Source organism: Euprymna scolopes, chromosome 22, assembly GCF_053919585.1.
Source record: "Euprymna scolopes isolate OS-2025 chromosome 22, ASM5391958v1, whole genome shotgun sequence".
NCBI classification, from domain to species: domain Eukaryota; kingdom Metazoa; phylum Mollusca; class Cephalopoda; order Sepiida; family Sepiolidae; genus Euprymna; species Euprymna scolopes.
This window is the reverse complement of record NC_136503.1, coordinates 91,973,277-91,996,433: the sequence shown is the minus strand read 5'-3', so window position 1 is coordinate 91,996,433 and position 23,157 is coordinate 91,973,277. Positions and strand designations below refer to the sequence as shown.

At 35.6% G+C, this 23,157-nt stretch overlaps 1 protein-coding gene across 1 annotated transcript in view; it reads left to right on the top strand.

The window, feature by feature from the left end:
* LOC145243541 (polyribonucleotide nucleotidyltransferase 1, mitochondrial-like) overlaps positions 1-23,157 on the top strand; it is a 1,193,685-nt gene that overhangs the window by 233,665 nt on the left and 936,863 nt on the right. The window contains exon 11 of the mRNA XM_080106520.1: positions 2,558-2,615. Coding sequence (XP_079962646.1) covers positions 2,558-2,615 — 58 coding nt within the window. The remainder of the gene's footprint in view (positions 1-2,557; positions 2,616-23,157) is intronic.

The window sequence follows — 23,157 nt, the reverse complement described above, 5'->3', positions numbered from 1 at the left end:
AGTGACGCTAGCTCCTACGGCTTAGGAGCATGCATTCAACATATTATGCCGGATGGGTCTAGAAAACCAATAGCGCACGCTTCGAGAACGCTGATACCAGCCGAAAGGGCATATTCACAAATCGAAAAAGAAGCGTTGAGCATAATCTTTGCCGTGACTAAATTTCACCAATATTTATATGGTAGACAATTCATACTTGAAACCGACCATAAACCGTTAGTCACGATCTATGGATCAAAAAAAGGATTGCCGGTATACACCGCAAATAGATTGCTGCGCTGGGGTACAATACTACTTAATTACGATTTCCAGCTACAACATCTAGCATCAAAAAAGATTTGCCATGCGGATGGACTGTCAAGACTGATACCACAGAAACACAATCTGGAAGAATCAGTCATTGCAGCAATTCGGACAAATGTTGAAGTAAAAAATATGGTAGCAAACATCATTAAGGAACTACCCGTAACTTTGTCGGACATTAAAAGGGAAGCCGAGAAAGACGAATATATAAAGGACATAAAAGAGAAAATTATAACGGACACAAAGGTGCAGGAAGTTTTCTCCATATGTGACGATGTGTTACTGTACAGCGAGAGAGTGGTAATACCCAAAACATTGCAGAATAGGATGTTAAGAGATTTCCACACAGGACATCCGGGGATAAATCGAATGAAGTCGTTAATGAGAAGCTACGTGTACTGGCGTAACATGGACACTGACATAGCGACAACAATTGATAAATGTAAAGGATGCCAGTTAGCGGCAAAATCTCCACCTATAGTACACAAACCTTGGCCGAAAACCGACCAACCATGGTCGAGAATCCACATGGACTTCGCTGGTCCAGTAGGTGAACACTATTATTTAATTGTAGTGGATAGTTTCACAAAATGGCCGGAGGTAATGCGTTGCAGAAATCCAACAACGAACAACTCAATAGGGTTCCTACACGAGTTGTTTGCAAGATTCGGTGTACCAGACACACTGGTCACTGACAACGGAACGCAGTTCACATCCGCAGAGTTTAAGGAATTTTGCGACACGTTCCGAGTGAAGCACATCATGACTCCGCCATATCATCCAAGGTCGAACGGCCTCGCAGAAAGGTTCGTGGACACGCTAAAACGAGCATTAAAGAAATCCATTGGAACACCAACAGAAAAAGCTTTGCAACAATTCTTGCAAGTATATAGGATTACACCACATCCTAGTACACCATCAAACATATCACCAGCTGATCTAATGTTTGCCAGAAAGGTAAAATCAGCGTTTGACAAACTATTGCCAAGGCAGGCAATTATCCGAAACACTACACACACGAGAAGAAAGAAATATAACTCGGGAGATCGAGTATATTTTAAGTGCTACAGAAATAACACATCTTACTGGGAATGTGGAGTAGTGGATAAACGCATTGGTGATTGTACATACATGATTAAAGGTCCACAGAATATACATAAAAGGCACCTAAATCAGATAAAAAAACGTCATATCCAAGATGATGATGATACGACAACAGTCGAAGAGGAGGACACCATAGATATCATACATGAATCTTTTAATTTGGAACCGCCTCAAAATGCACCTGAACCCCGAAGATCAGGTAGGAAAAGAAAAGTGAATGAACCATTAATGGTAAACCCAAAAAGAAAAAGATATTGAAATCTGTGTGACTTCAAATCTTGGGAGGGGGGTGTTGTGGTGGCAACCACTTATTTGCATATGCGAATAACATAACACTATAAATGGCAAGCCTAGGTTGGCCTTGGGGTGTCTTACTCAAATGCCACCGGAAGTGACGCCGAAGAACGTACATGTCCTCCCACCAAGACTCTCTGACTCGACACCGTCATTTGTACATATTGTAAATATACCTTTTCTTTAATACACTTATTATTGCGTTATCTTGTTGTTTGCGTCTTCATTGTATTTCCTTACTAATTATTGTTCAACCTTGCAACCACAACACTTGCCATCTTCAATAAAAGGTTGGTTTTAATCTTTTTACATTAATTTATCTTATTAACCCAGCATATTCTGACATTAGAAAGATTATTCAGTCATATTCATCTTGTTAGGTTATAAGCCCAAATGAGGGAAGAAAAGCAAAGAGAGATTGAGATTGAAAGAGAGACTCAATTAGAAATGCATGGCTTTGTTAATTTTAACACTTATCTGAACATCTCAAAGCACGTCTCTCAGCATGGTCGTTTTGCCAAACTTTTTTAACTTCATGTTCTCCGATCAATTGTCTGATATAACTTCTGATAAACTTGTTCTCTTTCAGGGTTTATCCAAAAATCACTCACGTACCTGTGCTGACTAAATATCCTATTTATAGCTTAGACCTGCCTAACATATTTTTAACTAATATATCTATGAGCTGACATATGCACTAATCGCTAAAACAGTTGAAATAGTAAAAGCTCCTCTACCATAGAAATGGATATGATACACTCGTTTATATAAGCTATTGTAAACAAAAAGGTTTAAACTGTTTCCTTTGTTGAATTCATTTTTTTTTCCTCTATTGATATCTGTTTTATTGTTGTAGATATCACGTGATGAAGCCATTGCTGCATTGAAAGAAAATGCTACAGTAAAGTTGCTAGGTAAGCACCATTTTTAATTTAGTGATTTTCATGTTTGTGGCTATCATGCATCCGGTCAGTAATAGGCCAGGCTTTATCATTTTCATTATCAATTATTATACCAGTCTCTCTCTCATCTTCATGAAATTTTGGGGGGAAATTTAGGGTAGTTAGAGGTGTATCAAGATTTAAGCCCTTTTAAGTTTTTCCTTTGCTAGGGATGCTGAAATATCCTTAAATGTTTAATAATCTGAAGAAAAGAATCAGGAACTTTCACCCGAGATGTCATGGAAAATATTTGAGAATGATTCCATAAATATATTGCCAACAACAGGGGCCATTAATCTTTATTTAATTTTCAAAACTATTTGTAACAAAGGATTTTATAAACATTTTACAAATATGTCTATATCTCTAAAATTAGCTGTAAACACTATCAATAATTTCCCCCACTCTTTATCTGTGCCTAAACCTAAACGTAGATTCCATGAACAAAGCTTCTTTCTTAGAACTGCACGCCTGTGGAATTGTCTTCCGTTTTCCTGCTTTCTGGCTGACTACAATATGGTTGTGTTCAAGTCTAAAGTAAATAAGTTCTTGATGAGCCGTTTCATATAAGTTTTTTTTTTTTTTTTTTTTTTTTTACAAAGGCATCACCACATTATCAAGGCCCAGAGGCCACTCAAGGATAAGGGTTAAAGAGTGTACAGTAGAAATTGGTCAATATAGTAATCATTAGTAATGAAAATTTGGTAAATTTGAGAGCCTCTTGGATCTTCCGACCACTCTGTTGTATCAATTAAGATAAAAATGAAATGTAATAAGTCCCCAGACGTACCTCTTCATCGTACAGTATATCGATACACTAAGGCTGACTGGGATAGCTTCCGTACATTTATATCTGATCTACCTCTGCATTCCATGTTTAAAAAGGATGTGTCCTCTATAGTATTAGACCTAACTGAATGGTTAATTGTAGGTATTGACCATTTCATACCCTCTAAAAAGTTTCAGCAAAAACCTAACAGCCAGCCATGGTTCTCTCCAGAATGTGCTGCTGCCATTGCGCACAGAAATCACTTTTTCCACTGCTTCAAACGTAATAGATGTATGGAAACTAAAGCTGTTTTCATATAAGTTATTAAATTTACCAAATTTTCATTACTAATGATTACTATATTGACCAATTTCTACTGTACACTCTTTAACCCTTATCCTTGAGTGGCCTCTGGGCCTTGATAATGTGGTGATGCCTTTGTAAAAAAAAAAAAAAAAAAAAAAAAAAAACTTATATGGAACGGCTCATCAAGAACTTATTTACTTTAGACTTGAACACAACCATATTGTAGTCAGCCGGAAAGCAGGAAAACGGAAGACAATTCCACAGGTGTGCAGTTCTAAGAAAGAAGCTTTGTTCATGGAATCTACGTTTAGGTTTAGGCACAGATAAAGAGTGGGGGAAATTATTGATAGTGTTTACAGCTAGACGAGTGTTTCTTGTGAAAGTTTGGTGAGGGGGGACCATAGATTGAAGCTCAGTTGAACACTTTCCATGAAAATAACGATACATCAGAGACAAACTCGCAACATCTCTTCTGTGAGATAGAGGTTGCAAGGAGGAGAAAAGGACATCTCCTACGAGGCTACGAAGTCTATTTTGAACTCTATCAAGGCAAGACAAGTCCTTTCTAGCAGCTCCTGCCCAGATGTGGCAACAGTATTCCATCCTTGGACGTACCTGGCTCTTATATAGATAGAGAATAGCATCAGCAGTGAGATATCTACCGGATCGATAGAAAGATCCCACCATTTTTCCAGCGGCCTTGGCAACAGATTTGATATACGTGTTCCATTTAAGATCAGGAGTAATGGTCAAGCCCAGAAGCTTGTCAAAACTTGAGGCCTCCTGAAGACGAGAGCCATTCATTTCAATTGATGACAAATGTGGATTAGAATGTTGATGATGTAAAGAGAGAAGCTTGGTTTTAGATGCATTAGATGCTTATTTCTGTACCATGTTATTGACAATATAATAAAATTACTTAGTATTCTGTATCATGAAACATCTTTACTTAATCAGCGAGAAATCAGCTTAAACAAGGGGAATAATTCTAAGTTTTAATTAAAGACTATAAAATGAGTTGTTTCCCTTAGAAGTAAAGTTTCATTTAATTTTCTGTATAATGAAAAATGAAATTAGCAATAAAAAATATAGACTAGAATGACTTCACTGTATCCTGGGCAATACTGGGTCAGGAAATCTAGTATATCTATTCACTATATTAAGAAATAGCATGGATACCCGGAGTCATCCAGTGAACATGAAGTTCAGTTTGGACACAGCTGCTAACTCCATAATTACTCCCACAACAATTTAAAAAATAAAAGAATGGATAAAAACATGAAAATGTAATCGCCTAAAAAAAGAAGTATCTGAAACCTCCCTACCAGATATCTTGGCAGAAAGGGTATGAAGATAAGCTGTTCTCATGATATTGAGTAGTTTTTGATGACTATATACTAGTTTAAGTGAATTTCTTTAATGCTGCCTCGGTCTAGAAAGATTTCTATTTACGGTTTGTTGCAATGAAAACAAACTGAAAATAATTCGGTTTAAAAAAAAACAAAGTAGAATTTGTTTTACCCGAAGTAACCATTATAAAAATGATTAGTTTACAATGTCAAAAAAAGTGATTTACATAACCCTCAAAATAAGAAAAATGTTTTGTTTTTAATTTAATTAACCACTGATAAAAAAAAAATGGCAAATAAATAATACAAAATTTAAAAATCTTTAAACCTGTTTAAATGTAAAAGAAAAATGTAAATGATAAAAAGTTTGTTTTTTGTTCATCGTCATTGAATTGGAATTTTTATTTCTTTTAAATAAAAACTTAACCTTCAGTTTACTTAAACTTTTGATAAAAAATCGAAATAAGGAAATTGTTTTTTGTTTTAATATAAATTACAAAACAATCCTGTTTAAATGCAAGAAAAAAATACCACTGTAATGTGTACGTAAACATCAAAACTAATGCTTATGAGGCAACCTCCTAATCCATTGACCTACAACGCTAGTCGCAAAATAATGTTGGAAATTATTTTATTAAAAAAATAATGCTTGATGCATGCACAATTTTTGAAGTCATTTAGAAAGAGACAATTTTAACTGAACCTCTCTTCATTTAAAACTTTATTTCTATATGAAATTACTATTTTTTTCTAATTTTCACATATTATACCCCGAGAGATTGTTCTTTCAAATAGTATTGAATTCGATCCACTCCGATGTGGCTGATGAAAGTTTTTAGTAGACATAGAAACACACATCCATATATACATCACACACCCACACACACACAAACTGATGTTTGAGATTTATATTATAGACTAATAGGGCCACCTAGTGTTGCTCGTGACCGTATAAAACAATGAGAAAAATGAAGTTGATTTTGAACATACCTGTTATTTTTAGGATAGAGGAATTTTTTATGTCTATGCCATCATAGTGATTGGTTAATTAGTTTAGGAGTGAATTTAATGCGTAGAAATATACAATCACATGCACATATTAAAAATTCATAATGCTTGGTTAATTAGTTTAGGAGAGAATCCAATACATAGAAATTCATGTTTAGGGAGGAGATATAATGCCTAGCTGGATTGTGAAAAATATGCTATCATCGTAACTTACCTATTTACCTACTTTTTAGAATCTGGTAACTGTAAAAACATATGTTTGATACAACGTCTAGGACCACTCGGCCATATGTCACTAGGACATAGTGAAATTTTTTATAAAATAAACAGGTGTTTATTTTTAAAGAAATATATTTCGGAGTAAGACTCCTTTATCAATCTTTTTTTACTCTTCTTCCTCGACATGTCGAGGAAGAAGAGTAAAAAAAAAAAAAAAAAGAAAAAAAGATTGATAAAGGAGTCTTACTCCGAAATATATTTCTTTAAAAATAAACACCTGTTTATTTTATAAAAAATTTCGCGTTGCAGTTTTGGTTTCAAATGTATTTATACATGTTTTATTCTTCAAATTTCACTCAACGCTTCTAATGGATACACACAAAAATAACTATCTAGATTTTCAAAATGCGCGACCACGTGTCACCTATCCGGCTTCATAAAAACCCCGCAGTTAACAACATCACGTGGACTCTTCATCGAATTATCTTCCACTACATCATGTCGAGGAAGAAGAGGGAAAAAAAAGATTGATAAAGGAGTCTTATTCCGAAATATATTTCTTAAGAAATAAACACCTGTTTATTTTATAAAAAATTTTGCATTGCAGTTTTGGCTTCAAATGTATTTATACATGTTTTATACATACACACATTTTCGCTTTTATATATTTATAGACTAGCGGGACTACCCGGTGTTGCTCGGAACTGTATAAACAATGAGAAAATTGAATTTGATTTTGAATATGTTTGTTATTCTTAGGAGTGAGGAATTTTTAATATCTATGTATCATTTGCTATTTCGAGCAAAAGAATATTTTACCTACGTACATGCATGAAATAATTGTATCTTACCGAGGATAGGTAATTTAATTTAAATGAAATAATTTTACCTTTGCAAGGACGGTAATATACAACACATACTTAAAATAATTTTACCTACACTAAGACTGGTAATTTAAATACATATATAAAACAATTCACATACTTTTTTTTACATCAAAACAGACATTACTCTCTCCAACCCAACCCCCAAAAGAAAACCCAAGAGCACGTTTAAAATGAACATAATCATACTTCTTCCTACCCACCACTACAACCATCACATCATTCCCGGATAATAACATAAAAAAAAAAAAATATAGGTTACCCCCTAATGAAACTGGCCTAGTAGTAAACTTTCATAGAAAACCAACAATATATATGTATTAATCTAATTTTGAGATCATAAACTGTTTAAGCCATATCCAGAATTGATTTCACAAATGTAATTTTGAGATAGAAAATTGTTTAAGCCATTTACGGTACATACTTATATTCTGCCACCCTCATTTAATCCAGAGCGACGCTGATTATTCTGCTAGTATATATTTGCTCTCATTCAATCCCGAGCAATGCCAGGAATTTAGCTAATATATATTTCCATCAATTTCCTTCAATTCCGGGTGATGCCGACGGTATTGCTAGTAACATTTTCTCACCTATCTCATTCATGCCTGGTATTCTGCTTCTATATATTTCCACCTATATCATTCAATCTGGAGAGATGCAGAGTATTCTGCTGGTATATATTTTCACCTATCTCATTCAATCCCAAGCGATGCTGGGAATTTTGCTAGTATATATTCTCACCTACTTCATTCAATCCCAGGAAATGCCGGGTATTTGGCTAGTATAGACCCCAATCAATCTCATTACATCCTGGACAATGCTAGGTATTCTGTTAGCATATATTTCAATCAATCTCATTCAATCCAAGGCAACGCCAAGTATTCTGCTAGTATATATTTGCATCTATCTCATTGGATCTCAGGCGCCCGTGTATTCTGCTTGCATACATTTGCATGTATCTCATTCAATCCCAAGTGACTCCGGGTAATCTTCTCGTATATATTTTGACATATCTCATTGAATCTCATAATTCTTGGATATGTTATTGATTTCGAAAATCATTTTTCATAATTTAACCTACATTATTGACCCCCTCTTACTAAAATAATAACTTTGATACATTGTCTTGTCTGTTTACTTCATGACAAACACACTAATCAAATAACTCACATTTAATAATTTTTCATAATTCTTGGATATGTTACTAATTCAGACAATCATTTTTCATGATTTAACGCACATGATCCCCCCCCTCCTTTACTAAAATAATAATTTGAAATATTGTCTGGACTGTTTTTTTCATTAAAAACACACCAATCAAATAACTCGCATTTCATCATTTTTCATAATTCTTGGATATGTTGCTAATTTCGACAATTATTTTTCATGATTCAACCCATATTATTGCCCTGCTCTTACTAAAATAATAACTTTGATACATTGTTTAGACTAGTTATTTCATTACAAAGACACCAATTCAGCTAGTATGTATTAACACCTGTCTCATTCAATCCTGGCATGTCAGGTATTCTGCTAATATATAATTCCACCTATCTTATTCAATTCCAGGCGACGTCGGGTATTCTGTTTGTATATATTTCCACCTATGTAATTCAATACCGAGCAATACCAGGTAATCTGTTAATATATATTTCCACCTATCTAATCCAAATACGGACAATGCCGGGTATTCTGTTTGTAAATATTTCCACCTATCTCATCTAATCCCGGGCGACGCCGGGTATTCAGCAATCAAGAACCTAGATTCCAGTAAAGCAACTGGCCCTGATGGCATCCCAATTATAGTGTTAAAAAAGCTTCAACCAGAACTTGCTCCCATTCTTACGAAACTATTTAAGCGCTGCCTTAAGGAGAAGTGCTTTCCGACTCCCTGGAAGACCTCATCAGTTTGCCCTGTATTTAAGAATTCAGGTGATAAGTCATCTCCCTCTCAGTACAGACCAATAAGTCTGCTGTGTGTTATGAGTAAGTTGCTGGAATCCATATTAAATAGAGAAATAGTCAACCACCTCAGCAGGAATAACCTTCTTAGTGACACACAATATGGTTTCTGCTCTGCAAGATCTACTGCAGATGTGCTGACGGTTATATCCCACAGGATTAGTGAATCTCTTGACAAAGGCTTCCTTTCTAGGGCAATTGCTCTTGACATATCAAAGGCCTTCGACAAGGTATGGCATAAGGGTCTACTTCACAAGATTTCCAGCTACGGTAACTGGAAATGTTTTCTCAATCATTAAATCATTTCTCTCCGATAGGCTCATAAGAGTAGTGGTCGATGGACAAAAATCAGAGGCCTGCAGTATTAATGCTGGAGTCCCTCAGAGGTCAATCCTGGGCCCAACTCTCTTCCTGATCTACATCAATGACCTACCTAAACACATACTTAAACCATTCATTGACATCTATGCTGATGACACAACCATCTACTGCAACACATCAAAGGCCGTAAATGACAAAGTTCTCTCTGATTCTCTCTCCTCTGATCTCGAGCGCGTGGTTCAGTGGGGGAAGATGTGGCTGGTTACCTTTGATGCATCCAAAACCAAACTCCTATCCTTACATCATCAACGCTCTGATCCCCATCTGGCATCAATTGTGATGGATGGCTCTCGTCTGGGTGAGGCCCCGTGTTTTGACAAGCTTCTGGGCTTGACCTTTACTCCTGATCTGAAATGGAACACGTACATCAAGTCTGTTGCCAAGGTCGCTGGAAAGATGGTGTGATCCTTCTACCGCTCCAGGAGATATCTCACTACTGATGCAATTTTCTATCTATATAAAAGCCAAGTACGTCCAAGGATGGAATACTGCTGCCATATCTGGGCAGGAGCTGCTAAAAACAGCCTAGCCTGCCTTGACAGAGTACAAAATAGACTTCGTGGCTTAGTGGCTTTTCTCTACCCTGCAACCTCTCTCCCACAGAAGAGACGTTGCGAGCCTATTCTTGTTTTATCGTTATTTCCATGGCAGGTGCTCGTCTGAACTCCAATCTCTAGTCCCCCCTCGCCAATCTTTCACGAAAAACACCCGTCTAGCTGAATCCACTGTGAAAAATTTCCCCCACTCTATATCTGTGGCTAAATCAAAACGCGGATTTCATGAACAAAGCTTCTTTCTTAGAACTGCACGCCTGTGGAACTCTGTTCCGTCTGCCTGCTTCCCACCGGACTACAACTTGGATGTGTTCAAGTCCAACGTTAACAAATTCCTAATGAACCGCCCCCTTAAGTAAACACTTCATCAAATCTCCACACTAACGTAATGTACTTGCAATAGCCCTTATCCCTGAGTGGCTTCCGGGCCTTGATAAGTGGTGATCACTGTGTTAAAAAAAGAAAAAAAAGAAAAAAAAAGTACATATATCAACCTATCTCATCCAATCCCAGGTGACGCCGGGTATTCTGCTGGTCCATATTTCCACCTATCTCATCCAATCCTAGGCGACGCCGGGTATTCTGCTAGTACATATTTCATCCAATCCCGGGAAATGCCGGTTATTCTGCTAGTATATATATCCACCTATCTCATAAAATCCTGGCCAATGCCGGGTACTCTGCTAGTATATACATCAACCTACTTCATCCAATCCCGAGCAATGCCGGGTATTCTGCTAGGACATGTATAGACCCATCTCATCCAATCCCGAGCAACACCGGGTATTCTGCTTGTACATGTATCCACCTATTTCACCTATCCCAGGTGACGCCTGGTATTCTGCTAGCACATATTTCCACCTATCTCATCCAATCCTGGCAACGTTAGGTATTCCGCTAGTACAAAAATTCACCTAGATTATCCGATTTCGGTCAACGCCGGGTATTCTGCTAGTACATATATCTACCTATCTCATCCAATCCTGGGAAACACCAGGTATTCGGTTAGTACATATATCCACCTATCTCCTAAAATCCCGGGTGACACTGGGTATTCTGATAGTACATATATACACCTATCTCATACAATCCCGGACAACGGCGAGTATTCTGCTAGTACATATATCCACCCATATTATCCGATCACAGGCGATGCCAGGTATTTTGCTAGGTAACATTCCACCTATCTTATCCATTCCCATGCAACGCCGGGTATTTTCCTAGGAAACATTCTACCTATTTCATCCAAACCCGGGTCACGCCGGGTATTCTGCTAGAACATATATCCGCATATGTCATCCTATCCCGGATGACATCAATTATTCTCCTACTATATATATCCACCTATCTCATCTAATCCCAGGCGATATCGGGTACTCTGCTAGTACATAAATCCACCTATGTAATCCAATCCAGGGCGATGTGGGGTCTGCTGCTAGTACATATTTTTACCTATCTCATCCAATCCCGGGCAACGATGAGTATTCTGCTAGTATATATATATATATATCAACCATTTCATCCAATCTTGGATGATGCTGGGTATTCTGCTAGTACATATTTCTACCTATTTCATCCAATCCCAGACGATGCCGGATATTCTGCTAGTAAATATATTCACCTATCTCATCTGGTCCTGGACAACGCTGGGTATTCTGCTAGTACATGTATACACCTATCTTATCCAATCCTAGGTAACGACATATTCTGCTCGTACATGTATCCAACTATTTAATCTAATCCCGGGCAATGCCTGGTATTCTGCTAGTACGTATTTCCACCTATCTCATCCAATCCTGGCAACACCTGGTACTCTGCTAGTATGTTTATCGACCTATTTCCTCCAATCCCAGGCAACACCGGGTATTCTGTTGGTACATATATCCACCTATCTCATACAATCCTGGGCGACACCGGGTATTTTGCTAGTACTTATATCTACCTATCTCATAAAATCCCAGGTAATGCCGAGTACTCTGCTAGTACATATCTTATCTGATCGTATTCCATCTTATCCGATCCTAAGCAATGCTGGTATTCTGCTAGTACATATATCCACCTATTTTATCTAATCCAGGGCCACAACAGGTATTCTGCTAGTACATATATCCATCTATGTCATCCAATCCCGGGCGATGGCAGGTATTTTGCTAGTACATATATCCACCTATGTCATCCAATCCCATGTGATGCCGGGTATTCTGCGAGTACATATATCCATCTATTTCATCCAATCTCGAGCGTAGCTGGGTATTCTGCTAGTACAAATATCAACCTATGTCATGCGATGCCCGGCATTCTTCTTGTAAATATATCCATGTATCCCATACAATCCTGGGCGATGTCGGATATTTTGCTAGTACAAATATCCACCTATGTTATTCAATTCTAGGTGACTCCGGGAATTCTGTTAGAAAACATTCCACCTATTTCATCCAATGCTGGGCGGCGTGGGCTATTTTGCTAGTATATATATATCCACCTATCGCATACTATCCCAGAAAACACTGGGTATTCCGCTAGTACATATATCCACGCATCTGATTCGCTCCCAGGCGACACTGGGTATTCTTCTAGGAAACATTCCATCTATTTCATCCAATCCTAGGCAACACTGTGTATTCTGCTCGTACATATATCCACCTATGTCAATCAATCCCAGGCAACCCTGGGTATTCTGCTCGTACATATATCCACCTATGTCATCCAATCCCAGGCGACGCCGGGTATTTTGATAATACATATATCCACTTATCTTATCCGATCCCAGGCGACGCCAAGTATTCTGCTAGAAAACATTCAACCGATTTCATCCAATCCCGGGCGATGCCGAGTAATCTGATAGTACATATGTCATCCAATCCCGTGCAACACAGTGTATTCTGCTAGTACATATACACCTAATTAGTCCCCCATCTGATAATGACCCAGTTCATTGTTGCTTAACTTTGGTGATCTACAAAAAGTATTTTGTATTCCAAAGTAGTTACCCATCTGATAATCACCAAGCTCATTGTTGCTTACCTTTGGTAATCTACATAAAGCATTTTGTATTCCCAAGTAATGACTTTGGTTATCTACATAAAGCATATCGTATTCACAAGTAGTCACCCATGTTATAATGACACACTCATTGTTGCTTACCTTTGGTTATCTACATAAAGCATTTTGCATTCCCTAGTAATCACCATATTATAATGGCCAAGCTTATTGTTTTTTAACTTTAGTGATCGACATAAAGCATTTTGTATTCCCAAGTAGTCACTCATCTGATAATGAGCAAGCTTATTGTTTCTTAACTTTTGTGATCTACATGAAGCATTCTGTATCCCAAGTAGTCACACATCTTATAATGACTAAGCTCATTGTTGCTTAACTTTGGTTATCTACATAAAGCATTTTCTATTTCAAAGTAGTCACCTATTTGAGATATAGTCACCCATATACATGAAATATAGTAATGTTTATTTGTAAACGGTTTCTGCTATTTCTGGGACCGATCTTAATATCCTCCACCCACTCTTAAAAATATAATGAAATATAGTAATGTTAACTCGTAAACGGTTTCTTCCATTTTCTGGACTGACTTCATATCCCCCACCCCACTCTTAAAAATATACATGAAATATAGTAATTTAACTTGTAAATGACCAGGCTCCATGTTGGTTAACTTTGGTGATCTATATCAAGGATTTGGTGTTCGCAAGTAGTCACCCATCTGATAATGACCAGGCTCCATGTTGCTTAACTTTGGTGATCTACATAAAGCATTTGGTGTTCCCATGTAGTCACCCATCGAATAATGACCAAGCTTAACTTTGGTGATCTACATGAAGCATTTGGTGTTCCCAACTACTCACCTATCTGATAATGACCATGCTAATTGTTGCTTAACTTTGGCGATCTACATAAAACATTCTGTATTACCAAGTATTAACCCATCTAATAATGACCAAGCTCATTGTTGCTTAACTTTGGTGATCTACATACAACATTCTGTATTTCTAAGTAGTCACCAACCTAATAATGACCAAGCTCATTGTTGCTTAACTTTGGTTATCCACATAAAGCATTGTGTATTCCCAAGTAGTCACCCATCTGATAATGGCCAGGTTCATTGTTGCTTAACTTTGGTGATCTACGAAAAGTATTTTGTATACCTAAGTAGTTACCCATCTGATAATCACCAAGCTCATTGTTGCTTGCATTCCTAGTAGTTACCCATCTAATAATCACCAAGCTAATTGTTGCTTAACTTTTGTGATGTACATAAAGTATTCTGTATTCCAAAGTAGTTACCCGTCTTATAATGACCAAACTCATTGTTGCTTAACTTTAGTGATCTATATAAAGCATTTGGTGTTCCTAAGTAGTCACCATCTGATAATGACCAAGGTCATTGTTGCTTAACTTTGGTTATCCACAAAAAGCATTTTGTATTCCCAAGTAGTCACCCATCTAATAATGACCAAGCTCATTATTGCTTAACTTTAGTGATCTACATAAAGCATTGTGTATTCCCAAGTAGTCACTTATCTGATAATGGCCAGGTTCATTGTTGCTAAGCTACATAAAGCATTTTGTATTCCCAAGTAGTCACCCATTTGAGAATTACCAAGACAATGTTACTTAACTTTGGTGATTTATATAAAGCATTTTTTATCCTCAAATAGTTACGCATCCTATAATAACCAAGCTAATTGTTGCTTAACTTTGGTGATCTATATGAGCATTTGGTAATCCCAAGTAGTTACCCATCTATTAATCATCAAGCCTATTGTTGCTTAACTTTTGTTATCTACATAAAGCATAATGTATTCATAATTAGTCCCCCATCTGATAATGACCCAGTTCATTGTTGCTTAACTTTGGTGATCTACAAAATGTATTTTGTATTCCAAAGTAGTTACCCATCTGATAATCACCAAGCTCACGGTTGCTTACTTTTGGTAATCTATATAAATCATTTTGCATTCCTAGTAGTTACCCATCTGATAATGACCAAGCTAATTGTTGCTTAACTTTGATTATTTGCATAAAGCATATTGTATTCTCAAGTAGTGACCCATGTTATAATGACCACACTCATTGTTGCTTAACTTTTGTTATCTACATAAAGCATTTGTATTCCTTGTATTCATCTGATAATGGCCAAGCTCAGTTTGTTTATCTTTAGTGATCTACATAAAGCATTTTGTATTCCCAAGTAGTCACCCATCTGATAATGACCAAGATAATGTGGCTTAACTTTTGTGATCTATATAAAGCATTTTGTATTCCCAAGTAGTTGCCCATCCTATAATGGCCAAGCTCATTGTTGCTTAACTTTAGTGATCTATAGTGATTTGGTGTTCCCAAGTAGTCACCCATCTGATAATGACCGGGCTCCAGGTTGCTTAACTTTGGTGATCTACATAAAGCATTTGGTGTTCCCAGTTAGATACTCATCTAATAATGACCAAGCTCATTATTGCTTAACTTTAGTGATCTACATGAAGCATTCCATATAATTAAGTAGTTACCCATCTGATAATTACCAAGCTGATTGTTGCTTAACTTTAATAGTCTACATTAAGTATTTTGTATTCCCAAATTTAAAAAAATATACATTTCTTCCGGTTTCAGGACTGACTTCAAATCCCCCACCCACTCTTAAAAATATGCATGAAATATAATAATGTTAACTTGTAAACGGTTTCTGCCTCTGTTGAAAGTTTTAGGCAAACATACAAACATACATACATTTAAGCAGATTTTTACCCATTATATTATACTAGCATGGATGCCCGGCGTTACCGGACGTGTGTGTGGTGTAAAAAAAAAAAGAAGAAAAAAGTGTTAGTAGGCAGGCAGGTTCGAACCCGTGATGAAAACCTGAGGTCTTAATCACTATGCTAAGGCGACAAATGAAGTGAAAGACATTTAAATTTAGCGATTTAAAAGTTAAGTGAATGAGATAACACAGGTGTGCAAATTTAATGAGGTCAAACATCATGCCATAAAAGGAAATGACGCACTTAATTTTGGCTTCAAGCTCCACAAGATGTTGGGGGAAAGCAGCTCCCGATAAGTATTCGGAAATAAATGTAGACGTGACCTCCTTTTGTAAATCTAAGATATTACAATCTAAGGAGTATATAAAAAGTTCTAAGACATAGCACCCCTCCGAAAGAAGCCTTTGCCAGCCATACAAAAAAATTGCACACACACACACACACACGCACACACATACACACACACACACACACACACACACACACATTTTCGCTATATATTATAGACTAGCGGGGGTGCCCAGCGTTGCTCAGGTGTTTGTCAGTGTGTGTAGGGGAAAAAAGTAAAGGAAGAAAAAAAAAGTTATGGTAGGCAGGTATGTAAAAAGTTGTAAGAAATGGTCCCCCCCCCAACCTTTGCTGGACATACAAAAAAGCACACACACTAACACATATTTTCGCTTTTATATTATAGACTAGTAGGGCCACGTGGCATTGCTTGGCACCATATAAAACTATGAGGAAAAATGAAGTTGATTTTGAACATACCTGTTATTCTTAGAACAGAGGAATTTTTTATGTCTACGTATCATTTGCTGTCCTGAGCAAAAGAATATTTTAACTACCCTAGGACGGGTATTCGCAACATGTATGAAATTCCATAGGACACGAAATTTGCAGCACATATTTTAAATAATTTTACCTTGTCTAGGACAGGTTATGTACACAACACACATTACAAATAATTTACCTATCTTTGAACGGGTAGTGTAAACACATATTTGTAAACAATTTAGGTATCATACAACATATATGAACTAATTTCTCTTCCAACCAATGCTACATAAATTTTAAGAAAACTGAAGTCATTTTTAGTAGATCAATTCTCAGGCAAAATTATCATCATATATATATTAATACGATAGTATGTGTGTCCTTTTGTGTGTCACGCTTTCCGGCAAATTTCATGAGTTGAGATTTAAATCCGGAATACACATTAATTCTTGAATACACATTTATGAATGCTGCAGGCGATATTTGATTAGCGTGTTCTCACTGCTATATTTGTTTATAATTCTATAAAATTTAGGGTTTATATTTTTAAATGCAAAGTTGTTAAGAAATAATTGATTTTAAGTTATTCCATATAGTAAAAAACAATAAAACAAATCTCTCAGTCGGCAAACGCTATAAATTTTCTAATTTAAAATATTTAGGACAAAAATTGATGCATCACTTAGTTCTATATTTTTTAATAATATCTGCAGCAGTTAATTGTTTTTTTCATTGTTTATTTTTTTACCATAAATGCTTTAGAGAGAGAGAGAGAGAGAGAGAGAGAGAGAGACTGACCGACCGACTGATGGTAGTGTTTTCGTTATTTTAAATATTATTGCTACTGCTACATTTTCATTTGTGTGTGTGTGTGTGTCTGTGCATGTGTGTTTGGGAAAAAATTTATATGTTCTTGTAGTTTTATTTTTTGTAATCATATCTATAGCAGTTATTTGTTTTTTTTTCATTGTTTAATTTGTTTATATTTTTTATTGTTTATGTGTGAGAAAGAAAGAAACCGACTGACCAACCGATGCTGGTGTTTTCATTAATCTATATATTAATATGATAGCGTGTGTGTAACTTTGTGTGTCACGCTTACATCTTTTTTCTTTCAAGTGGCTGTCATTTAATAATTGTTGTGTTTTATTTCTTGTAATAAATGATTTTTCCAAGAATTTGTCATAAGTTTTGGTTTCGTTTTTGATTATTGATGATGGCACTCAACTCATCTATTTTTTTATTTTTGAAGTCACTACTTTATATTGTTTCATGTCTAATGGCCATGCTTACATTATTAAATAGGGGAAAAATAAATAACTCACCTTTTTTTATTGTTCTACACGCTACTGTATTAATATATAGACTTGCGTAGATAAATATTTTTACAGTTTTAACAAAATGGCTAGAATAATATGATGGTGTCGTCATTCATTATGGGGTTTATCTATTTTATTTTATTTTTTTTCATCATATTTTGCTTTGGTTTTTATACCCCCAAATTCGAAGCTAACTCTTTACAACCCTTTCTTTTCATAACCTATCATGTTTTCATAAATCAGAGCCCATTTTCTGTAGGCTGTTTTTGAACCCAGTCAACGCCGGGTACTTTTGCTAGTATATATATAATTGTGATTTAATGTTCTTTGTCAATAATAAAATCACTTCTTTCTTTAGTGGTGTGGAATATTTGTTGTTTCATATTCAATCCTGGGCAACAGAAGGTTTTCTGCTAGTACAGGGTGACCTCAAAAAAACAGAGGACATTCAATTGTTTTTCTGAGCATTTTACAGTCAACAGAGAAAAAAAGGCCAAAGACCCTAGTGTTTTGATGTGATGTTTTGAATATAATAAACTAGTTATGACCAAAGTTTCATTTCATTCAAACAAAACACTAAGAAAGGGAGCCTAATTAGAGTTGGGGCCCGTTTTTTTTGGTCATCCTGTATATATATATGGTCTTATGTTCTTGATCGATAATAAAGTGGCTTGTCTCTTTAATTGATTCTTTTTTTAATCCCACGCAGCATCAGTTTTTCTGCTAGTGTGTGTATATATATATATATATATATATATATATATATATATATATATATTTAGTAATGTGATTGATAATTTAAAATTTAAAAATCAAATTATAATTAAATTAAAAATCCGTTTCATAAGAAGGAACAACAACAAAATCAATTATTTGTACGATCGTTTCGGAAAACAGTGTTTTTATTGTGGTAGACATCAAGTTACGGACAATAATTATTACATATAGTTTTTTAATAAACAAGGTTTCCTCATAAGCAAATTGTGAAGGGTTTTTATTAAATTTAAAAGACACCATAAATAAACCTAGCATTAAAAGTAAGGCAGATGTATCTGGAAAAAATTAAAATAAAGGTCTGGATTTAAAATTGATAAGAAAATTAATATGGGTTAGAGATAGAAAAGAAATAGAGTAAAATATAAATTTGGTTTAAGACACGTTTTAAGTCTCCAAGCATAGTTTTGGGACAATTGGTCAAAAATCACTGATCAGTCACACAATGATCTACAAAGCTATTCTTGTGATATGTGAGGCAAAACTAAATTGTCTTTCAGAAAATCATAGGTTTATATGGTTAATATACCTGTTTTCAACCGGAAAAAAACGATATAACTGAAAAAAAGGCCTAAAATGGAGATATTTTAGTGACAATTTTTGTTACCTCACCACAAAGAAGAGCCAAAAATCACTTTTAGACATGAAACTAAGGGAAGTAAATAATCATTTTCGTTCAACAATAGTATAAAATTGCATTTGTGCAAAAAAAAAAAAAACGCTGCTCATAGAACTCTCTTCGAATTTTACCCATTCTCCTCAATTACAGGCTGTGACAATTTTTTCTCGATTTTGGTAAAAAAATGCGTCTTTTTGGCAAAGATCCCTCTAAAATGATGACAAACGAAGCAAACACTGTCCCTATGGTCATTTCTCAGTAACCTTGATCAGTTAGCTTTCATTTAAGCTTTAGAACAGCAGCAACCGGCTAGCGGTTCCCAAAATATTGCACGTTTTGTTTGACCGGGTGAAAAGTGAAGCCGAAAATAATTTTTTCTGTAAAAAAAAAAACCTGCCTTCAATTTTCGAAAAATCAAAAATCTCTTCTATACAACATGTCACTAATATCAATCTGAACAACTTGTATATCAGGAATTTTTGATTTTGGCCAAATTGAAGACGTACATTTTTTTTTACAGTAATATTTTTTTCTCCAAATTTGTCCCCCAGCAGTATTTTTCACAGTTGATACCAAATTATGTGCTAACAAAGTGGTCATATCACTTCTGATAGGTTTCCACAGTTATTCTCTCCAACAGGGTTGAAAACTAAGTGACTCACCCTTCATTTTTGCTTTGAGGGTTTCCCTTGTGAATGATTTATATGTCAAAGGCAATTTCTCATCAAGATCTGGTATTCTCTCCCTTATTTTTGGATTCCTCACAAAATTCTGGTTAAGAAAGATGGCCTAACACTTATGATTGATAGGTTTTGAGTAATTTTCTTAAATAGTTTCGCAATCTGCAGGATACGGTCCTTGGGACAAAAAAACGGGAAGTGCGATTCCGGCCGTCATGAAAGAATTGCTTGAAAACATGGTTTCCCATCAAAATTTTGTATTCGTTTTTGTTTTATTGGATTCCTCGTGAAATTTTGGTTTAGAAAAATGGTATAACACTTATACATTATCTGTTTTGAAAATTGACCTAAAATGGCAATTGTGTCCCAATTGGAGTCTTGAAACGTGTCTTAAGTACAATATTATACATACATACATACATACATACACAAATGAAAAAATGACACATATATACATATACATAGATATACAGATATATACATAAAAATATAAGTACAAATATTTACCTTTTAATTTTTCACCTTTTGAAATCAGGAACTATGGTTAAAGTACTCATATAGATGTTTGCTATAGATGTCTACCACAATAAAAACACTGTTTTCCGAAACGATCGTACAAATAATTGATTTTGTTGTTGTTCCTTCTTATGAAACGGATTTTTAATTTAATTATAATTTGAATTTTAAATTATCAATCACATTACTAAATATTAAATTAGCTCTAGGATATTTACCTATCGAGCTTATTATATATCTAAATTACAACGAGCACTTTTTCTTTCCTGTATTTTAATTAAACTACTAATTTCTCTATTACATTAAAATACACTCTGCTCTTTAGACTATTTTTCTAATCTCCTTTAAATATATATATATATATATATATACACACACACACATATATATATACACACACACATACCTTGACTGTCGTTTGGACGGTCGGGTTTCAATCCTGGCTTGAGATAGTTGCCTGTCTAGCCGCACTGATGAGCTGTGAAACAGGGAAACAGTACTGTATGTGGATGACTATAATGCTCCTCATCTTGAGTTGAGCATAATGAGAAATGATACACGAATTACGAGTTGAGCATAATGAGAAATGAAACACGAATTACCATTAGCGTATCAATGATGCTCTTTGTGTAAATAAATTGAGCTTCGGTAGTTCGGACGATGTTAAAACATCATTAAACTCATGACTCACACATCAGCCGCCGATAGCGTAGTGGTTAGGAGCCTTGACTGTCGTACAGACGGTCAGGTTTCAATCCTGACTTGAGGTAGTTGCCTGTCTAGCCGCACTGATGAGCTGTGAAACAAAAATGCAAATCCAAATTTTCATCAGTTATATTTTCAGATTTTGTTGTCATTGGCTACTTTACCTTTCATCAGACTATCCATTCATGTGAAATCGCTTTTTTCTTCACCTTATTCCCTCTGCTTCACTTTTTGTTATCAAGTAAGATCGTTGACTTACTTGTAGTTTCATCAAATACTTTTGCAAGCAAAATCCGATCCTGCATTTCCGATATCCGATACTCTCTGATGAGAAGGAAAGTATTTCTTCAAAACTCTGCGGTTTAAGGACTATCCACTTATTTAATGTTTCCTTTTCAAATTAAATATGCTTTTAATTCTTTTTCAAAGTGTTTTTTAACATGTTTTATTTACTATTTGCTCTTTTATATATACATACAGGGTGTTTCAAAAGTCTTGGGAACATAAAGATTTTTAATAACTCAAAAACTATTAGGAGTTAAAAAATGAAATTGGTACCGTTGGAAAGGTTAAAGTTTCAAGTTTTGTGGGGAATCTTCAAACTTGCTCAATATGAGCACCATTCGTCACACGGCAGACATCTAGTCGATAGTCCATTTCCTGCCAAACGCGTTCCAGCATCTTGACGTCAATGGTTCCCACAACTGCCGTTATTCGAGCCTTTAGTTCGTCAATATCTCTTGGAAGGGGCGGCACATAGACTTGTTGCTTGACAAAGCCCCAAAGGAAAAAGTCACACTCAGTACCCCATATGCGAGTGCTATGCTTGTTAACTTTGCCATTCAGATAGAAGGTCGCCTCATCGCTAAAAACAAGCCGGTCATCAAAGCCGTTATCTTCCAACTTCTCTTGCATTGCAATGCAAAAGTCACGGCGAAGTGGCTTATCAGTGTCCTTCAACTTTTGGACCAACTTGAGCTTGTAAGGTACCATTTGCAGTCGTTTCCTTAAGACACGCCAGACAGTTGCTGGAGCAAGCTGAAGTTCCCTGCTGCCTCTTCTCACTGATTTACGGGGGCTCTGCTGAAAGGCTTCCGGACTTGCTCAACTGCATCTTCTGAAGTTGAAGGGCGACCTGTTCGCTTACTTGGGCACAAACACCCATCTTTCACAAATTTAGCATGCCATCTGACAATGGGTTTCCTTTCAGGGACTTCTTTTTTAAATTTCCTGCGAAATGCACGCTGAACACATGTCCACGATTCAGTCTTTGCAAATTGGAGGACGCAAAACGCCTTGTCTTGTTTAGAGAACGCCATTACTGCACATGGAAAGATAAGACGAAAATCATTAGTATGACCAAAAACTTGATTAAGCAAGCTTTAAAATGACACCAGTTTCATTTTTCTACCTGGAATAGTTCATGAGATATACGCATTTGTAATGTTCCCAAGACTTTTGAAACACCCTGTATATATATATATATATATATATATATATATATATATATATATATATATATATATATATAAAATAGGTTAAGAGATTCCAACAAGAGAAATATGTATATTTAAATGAGTGGATCACCAACAGTTGTTATGTATTTTTTAAACTTATTTTATTATTTCATATTTTCATTTTTAATTTTTTAAATCATTGAAATAATTTTTAACATGTTTTAGACGTTCTGTGAAGCGTCCTCTTCAGAAAGTATTGAAAATGTAAAATATTTAAAATATATTTAAAATATATAAAAATGTTTTTGCTGTCCATTTTGGTGACATATTTCCAAGAAGTGGAAATATCTGTAAATGTTTCTAAAAATATTTCTAAAAATCTTCATGGGTGTGCTAGCCCCTACCCCTGCTTATTGGGGGTCAGACCACGGCCACCGAGATATAGAAGGCCTGTTGACTGAA